General features: G+C 48.3%; 2 protein-coding genes across 3 annotated transcripts; one reads left to right on the top strand and one right to left on the bottom strand.

Moving 5' to 3' along the window:
- The first annotated feature begins 213 nt into the window (after positions 1–213).
- LOC123112251 (beta carbonic anhydrase 5, chloroplastic) lies at positions 214–4,832 on the top strand. Of its 2 annotated transcripts, XM_044533200.1 has the most exons (10): positions 1,303–1,606; positions 1,693–1,745; positions 2,701–2,862; positions 2,960–3,008; positions 3,102–3,215; positions 3,314–3,367; positions 3,476–3,567; positions 3,653–3,758; positions 4,149–4,374; positions 4,489–4,832. In XM_044533200.1, exons 1-9 carry the CDS (start codon positions 1,511–1,513, stop codon positions 4,344–4,346), a joined length of 924 nt encoding a protein of 307 aa, XP_044389135.1. In that variant the 5' UTR covers positions 1,303–1,510; the 3' UTR covers positions 4,347–4,374; positions 4,489–4,832. The 2 variants fall into 2 exon arrangements, with proteins under 2 accessions (XP_044389134.1, XP_044389135.1); XM_044533199.1 differs by lacking the exons at positions 1,303–1,606; positions 1,693–1,745 and adding an exon at positions 214–621.
- Positions 4,833–5,110: 278 nt separating this feature from the next.
- Positions 5,111–6,086, bottom strand: LOC123112252 (transcription factor bHLH30-like). Its single transcript, XM_044533201.1, has 2 exons — positions 5,859–6,086; positions 5,111–5,760 (listed from the first exon to the last, which is right to left on the bottom strand). The coding sequence occupies exons 1-2, from the start codon at positions 6,039–6,041 to the stop codon at positions 5,314–5,316; spliced, it is 630 nt and encodes a 209-aa protein (XP_044389136.1). The 5' UTR covers positions 6,042–6,086; the 3' UTR covers positions 5,111–5,313.
- Between the last annotated feature and the right edge of the window lie 256 nt (positions 6,087–6,342).

Below are 6,342 nucleotides of genomic sequence, written 5' to 3'. Positions count from 1 at the left end.
GTAATGGCAAAGGAGGAGCGTTCCTGAGCCCACGACCAGGAAGAGAATCCGCGCACGTATAAGCGGAGTTGCGTGTCCGAACGGCCGTGTATGCAAAGGTGGAGACTGATTGGTACGTGACTCAGAGTTCCTATCTGCACGGCCCATGTCAATCATCACGAGTTTTAAAGAGAGTTCATGGTTTCTCCCTCGCCTCCGGCCACCACACGTCCAGTCCAGTCCAGTCCACGCCGCCAGCGCCCAACAAACCCGTTCCTTTCGTCTACCTGTCCGCTCCGGCCTGCTAGACCCATCCATCCATCCGTAGCACGTACTGTACCGCACGGAACCGCATCGCACCACTCGTTGCTGGTTTTTCTACCCACATGTCGCTCCAGGCCTCCAGCTAAGGGGGCCATTTCCGCCGGGAACCTGCTGAAGTTCTATGCTCCCGTGGTCCTTGCGATCAGCAGCTCGCCGCTTGGCTGCCGCCACACGCGCAGCAGCCTCGTCTGCGGTGGCGGCTCGATCACCTGCGCCGGCGCCGGCAACGTGGCAACAAAGGCCGCCTGCTGTCGACGACGACAGAGAGCACCAGCAGAGGGCCGCCGTGTGGGATGATCATCGCCGTCGACCTCGCCGGTGAGCGTGCTAACTAAGCTTGTGTTTGATCAAGAAATGTTGTCATGTTCGGTTCAGAGACTTCTCTCTGCGTCGCAATTGATCGCATGCTTGTCTGGCTTCGCCCGACTGCCGACTGCCCAATGCCCAGTTTCGTTCCCTTCTCGCGTTGCTTGATCAAGCTAGCATCCATGCTGTTTACTGGAAGATACACGAACCCATCTGCTCCTTTTGCCAACAAGTAATGATCATACTAGTACGTTGCTAATGAGTGTCGATCGCTAACTACTCCGAGTTAATGTTTATCTTTTCAACATTAACAGGCAGTAAGTTTGTACAAACCAACATTAACATAGTACACGTAGGGTAGGTTGACAAGACAGTGATCCAGTATTCCAATGGACACAGCCCGATTATTCAACTGTTGATGATGCGTCGACAGGGGCAACTCGATAAGCCATGCTCCCTTTTCGAAAGAAAAAAAAAAGATAAGCCGTGGTCCCGTCAAAAAAAAAATCGATAAGCCATGGATGGCCCGTGGCCGTGGGCCCAGGAACCAAAAAAGTCGCGAAGCCTCGCACGGCACCCACTCCAACTTCTGCGGAATCCGACGGCCAGGATCTTCCCATCAGAGCAAACCAAGGGACAACCGTCCAAGACGTCACCCCCAGCACACTCGTACAGCTGTACACTCCTACTCCACTAATCTAACCATCGACGCTTCCGCCGCTCAACGGCCCAACGACCCTAATTTATTCCGCACCTCCGCGCCGCGCCGCCCGGGCCTCGGTTTCTCCGTCGCATCGCCGTCGACCCCTCCTCGGCGCCCCCGTAAAAGCCTCGGCCATCGCCGCCCCTCCTCAAATGCCCGAGACCCCCACGACCCCTGGCGCCTACCCGTCCACACCACATGGCCCCCAGTCTCCTCCGGCCCGCCTCCCCGTGCCGCCCCCTCGCGCCGGCCCCCTGCGCCGCCGGCCCCGGCCGGAGCCCCGGCACCGTTTCGGTGAGTGAGACTCCCCCGCCTTCCCATTTCCGGGGCTTCCGCGGTTCCATTTTGCTGATTCGTGGCTTTTCCTGGGGGTGCGGCAGATCGGTGATTCAAGGGCGCGCAGCGTTGCCCTCAGGGTGGGAGGATCTGGACGGTGAGTTGGTTATCCTGTCTGAAGCGTGAGCTTTGTAGCTTTGTTGCTTTGGATGAGTGGCCAGACTGAAGAATTATCTGCGCCGTTCTGAATTTCTGCTATGATATGTTTTTGCTACTCTCCTTCTCTCGCTGGGTGGTGACGGCATGCACAAATTAGAAGTTTTTAGAGTAGTGTCTGTATGTTTATGTGGAGCTGCTGTGTTTCTGGCTGCCTAGCTCTGTAGCTTGCATGCAAGTGTCTTTACGGGTTAATTTAGCTGGTTTCTCAATTCTCACTGTCAGTAGTTTAATGTTAATGGCTCTGTTCTTCATATTTCGTCAGTGTTATGGAAGATCGAAAGAGATCCAAAATTGGGGAACAATAAATCTCGGCATGTGCGATTCTTTTTTAAGGAAGGCAGTGGTGTAATTATGCAACTTTGGTTAATGTTTCATGTCTCACTGATATATTGATTCAAATTGTAATTAGTGGTACTGTTTTCCGATGGGAAACACTACGGTAAATGGATGGACACAGTTCAATACTGCCCTGGGCTGTACTATAGCACTTTTAAATACATCTTGAGATGGTTGGTCATGGCTCATGGGTTCGTATTGCCAATATGCTAATGACTAGTTCCAACCTAGCCCTTTATGCTATCGGTTGAAGAAATGCCATTTCCTTTTCGCTCAGTTATATATAGCATTGGTGCGCATGTTTTGTTCTGTTGAGAATTCTAGGCTGGTTGATGGATTATGCTCACAACTGTGTAGTGCTATTTTTGAAATGAAATGCCAACATAGTAGCAATGCAGTATGCCTGAAATGGACAGTTTGTAAACTTAACATACTGCTGGAAAACACCGTGTTTTACGATTTGCCCACTTGATATTAAATCTTCGATTTATCCAACGGGGAACACTCTGTTGTATCATATTATGTATCACCATACTAAAAGTATATACCATCTGCAGGAGTGAATTCTCATGTACTACAAAGGCCTCAGGAGATCATTCTAGCTTAACCCGGCAACTTTTAGATTTTAAACATGATACTGTAGATGAGGTAGATGGGGGATATGATCCATTCAGTCAACTGAAAGCAAGGTTCACAGACTTCAAGCAACGAAACTACGTGTAAGTCGATCATGCAGTACATAATGAATAATTCGTTTTCAGATGTTAGATTAATATCTTTGTGTATTGACATTGTTGTATCTGTAACTGTGGTCAGGGAAAATTTTACCAATTATCAAAAACTTGCTGAGCAGCAAACACCAGAGGTATAGCATTGTAATGTTAATTCCAAGTCTTCGTAGTTTTCACAGTATTGATCCTTATTTGTATTACTTTTGATTTCATGTTCCTGTGTCCAGTTCATGGTGGTTGCTTGTGCTGACTCCAGGGTCTGCCCTACCAGTATTTTGGGGCTTCAGCCTGGTGATGCATTCACTGTCCGTAATGTGGCAAATTTGGTACCACCATACGAGGTATTACTAATTTAACATATCTTTATGCTCTGTTAAACTTTAAAGCAATGCAGTTTCTATTGTGGAAGTTCTGATAGTAAATAATGCTGCAATATAAGCATGGAGCTTCAGAGACTACTGCGGCACTAGAGTTTGCTGTCAACTCACTTCAGGCAAGAATCCTTCTTTATATGTCTTTCATTTTTCTTTCCTCCCATGCACATGACAGATCATTTGTAGTGAAGTATCCGGTATTGAGACAATTGTCTTCCTCTGCTCAGGTACCGAATGTGTTAGTGGTAGGTCATAGTCGTTGTGGTGGCATCCAAGCACTAATGAGTATGAAAAGTAAGAAAGACGATCGAAGCTCTAGGTACAATGCTCTTCCCATTTCTCCTTTTGAGATTCTGTATTTGTACTTTTACATGATGCAAGCCTGGTTTGTTTTTATTGAACAGAACCTTTATCAGAGACTGGGTCTCACTTGGCAAGAGTGCAAGATTAAGCACAGAAGCAGCAGCTGGAAATTTGAGTTTCGAATCACAATGTAGACATTGTGAAAAGGTGATTTTGCTCATATCAGTGTGATGCGTGATTGCAAGAAGCAGGAACTGTCTGAAAATATTGCTTCCAGAGTAGTGCATTAGTCTCTTGCATGGCCTTATTTATTCCATGTCATCTCAAGATGCTAGGTAGTATGCATTCAAGATTACATGCTTCTTGGTTGAATTCATATGCATTGAAGTTTTGGAATTAGATACTGTGATTTTGTAGCTCTAAACGTCAAAATTGTCTTTACATGCATGCTAAATGGCAGTTGTTTCATATGTTTGATCCATGTACGTTTCCAAGAAATTCGAGCATGTGACATAGTTGAACCTAGAGCCGTCTCTACCTATTATCTGAAGAGGAACCATCGTCGTTGTCTTACATTGAATAAATTGTTTGATGCAGGAATCAATTAATAGCTCACTGTTGAACTTGTTAACATACCCTTGGATAGAGGAAAGGGTGAAGGAAGGAAATTTGAACCTTCACGGGGGATACTATAACTTTATTGATTGCACATTTGAGAAGTGGACATTAGTGTACCGTCCAGGGCTGGAAGGTGGCAGCAAGTATGCTATAAAGAACAGGTCTACCTGGTCTTGATCAATGAACAGTCATTATTTATACTCTGGTAAAGTTCACTCTGCTTCCTGTGGTTAAGCATGGTTTTACTCTGCCATTTTGCTGCTATATTGGTTGCAACTTGCTCCAGGTTGTATTGACATAAAAACCCCTTTCACTGCAGAGGAATAAAACCGCAATGGAGTAAAGTTCGACACAGCGAACAATACATTATCACCAAAGCAAAGCTTGTAAACTGCCGGGACAAAGCGAATTCAATCCAGTTGCTATGTGTTTTCTGTCTAGAATCGTGAAACGGCGGCTAGTAAAACTGCAAAACCATAGTCAAAGGAAACAATGTATAAAGGTGCCACATTTGGCAGACCTTGTGTTGTAACATCTGTATAATGTCCATGTATCATTGTAACAATAAGATACAGCTCTGTAATGTTTGTTTTGTCAGTGTATAATTATTTTGGATGCATGTGTGACTCAAATAAACAAAACTGTGCAATGCTATTTTGAATCTGTACTGCTTCCTTTGTTGGATCATAACATCACAAATATTGTAGTAGCTCATTTCCATTCCTGTTTATTTGTGTATCGGGAGGTTTCTGTCATCTGAGAGCGATATTTCTTGCCTCCTTTTCATGACTTTCTGTACTGCTAAGATTCCAAACGGTACTAGGCTACTGTTCTGCTATCATTCATAGTGCTGCATCAGCAACTCTCTGTTCTACAGTATACCACTGGCAAACAAACAACAACCGTTTGATGCGTTAAAAGCTAGAGGCTACTGTATGACATTTGTCTAAATTTCTCTCAGTGCCTGTACTTTTACACTGCCATTACAGAACCTGAAGGACATCATGGTTCAGTGATTACAAGGCCAGCTGAACGGGAAAACACAGATCAAAGTTAATTCTGTGATATATAAAGAGCCTACTAATCCTACAGGTTGATACACGCTTGTGAATTAAACATGCTGGCACAGAGCATCATCGTGTCACTAGCTGCCTAAACCCTGGGAGATGAGCGCCGAGAAGCGCTGCCTCTTGTAGCCCTCCACGGCGAGCAGCTGATCCTCCCGGCTGAGCAGCACGGCTCGGAGCGCCGCGTGCAGCGCCGGCCGGGACGCGTCCGTCGCCTGCCCGGCCTCCAGCTCCAGGACGCTCCGGGTCCTCCCGCCGACGGTGGCGATCTCCGCGCGGACCGCCCTGGCGCTGACGGAGCGCACGGCGCGCCCCAGCTCGGACATGAGCCCCGGGCGGTCGGCGCAGCACACCCACGCCCTGACGCGCTTGGCGCTCTCCCGTGCGTCCCAGCGCTCCTCCTCCACGCCCACCTCGTCGCTCTCCCCCGGCACGGCCACCCCCGCCACCGCCCCGCCGTCTGCGTCGCCCCGCAGCTCCCGCACGTGCCGCACCACCTCGCCGAGCAGCGCCGCCTTGTCCATCTGCGCGCACGCACGCCCATCAAACGACGTGTCCGTCTCAGTTCAGTTGGCATCACCGCAACGATAACTATGACGAGCATGAGAACTAGCGAGCTCACCTGGGAAGCCGACGGGAGGAGGCTGCGCAGCGTGGCGAGGTGGGTGTTGATGCGCTGCCGCCGCTTGCGCTCCGCCTCGCTGTGGCTCCTGCTCGTCCGGGCGCCGCGGACCGGCGGCGAGCGCTGATCGTCCATCTCCACCTCCGCCTCCTCCGGCTCACCACCCCGTGTCGGCAGCACCATCTTGGACTTGGAGCCGTTTGAAACGACCGAGGGGCGGGAAGCCGGGGCGTTAAATAAGGCTGGTCATATGTTACTACTCTAAGTTACTACCCTTATAGTGGGAAGTGTCATATGTGTAGTAACATACACATGTTCATTTATTGTCTTGTAGACTCATTTTGCATTGAAAAGCGCTATGTGATGGTAACATATTATGTTACTCTATTTGCCTCTCTCCTCATTAACTACTTGCCACATTAACATTTTTACTTATGTGGCATCTATATTACTACCTATGTTACTACCTATGTTACTCTCACTA

Source organism: Triticum aestivum, chromosome 5B, assembly GCF_018294505.1.
Source record: "Triticum aestivum cultivar Chinese Spring chromosome 5B, IWGSC CS RefSeq v2.1, whole genome shotgun sequence".
NCBI lineage: Eukaryota > Viridiplantae > Streptophyta > Magnoliopsida > Poales > Poaceae > Triticum > Triticum aestivum.
Note: the sequence above shows the minus strand (reverse complement) of the source record. Positions and strands in the feature narration are given on the sequence as shown.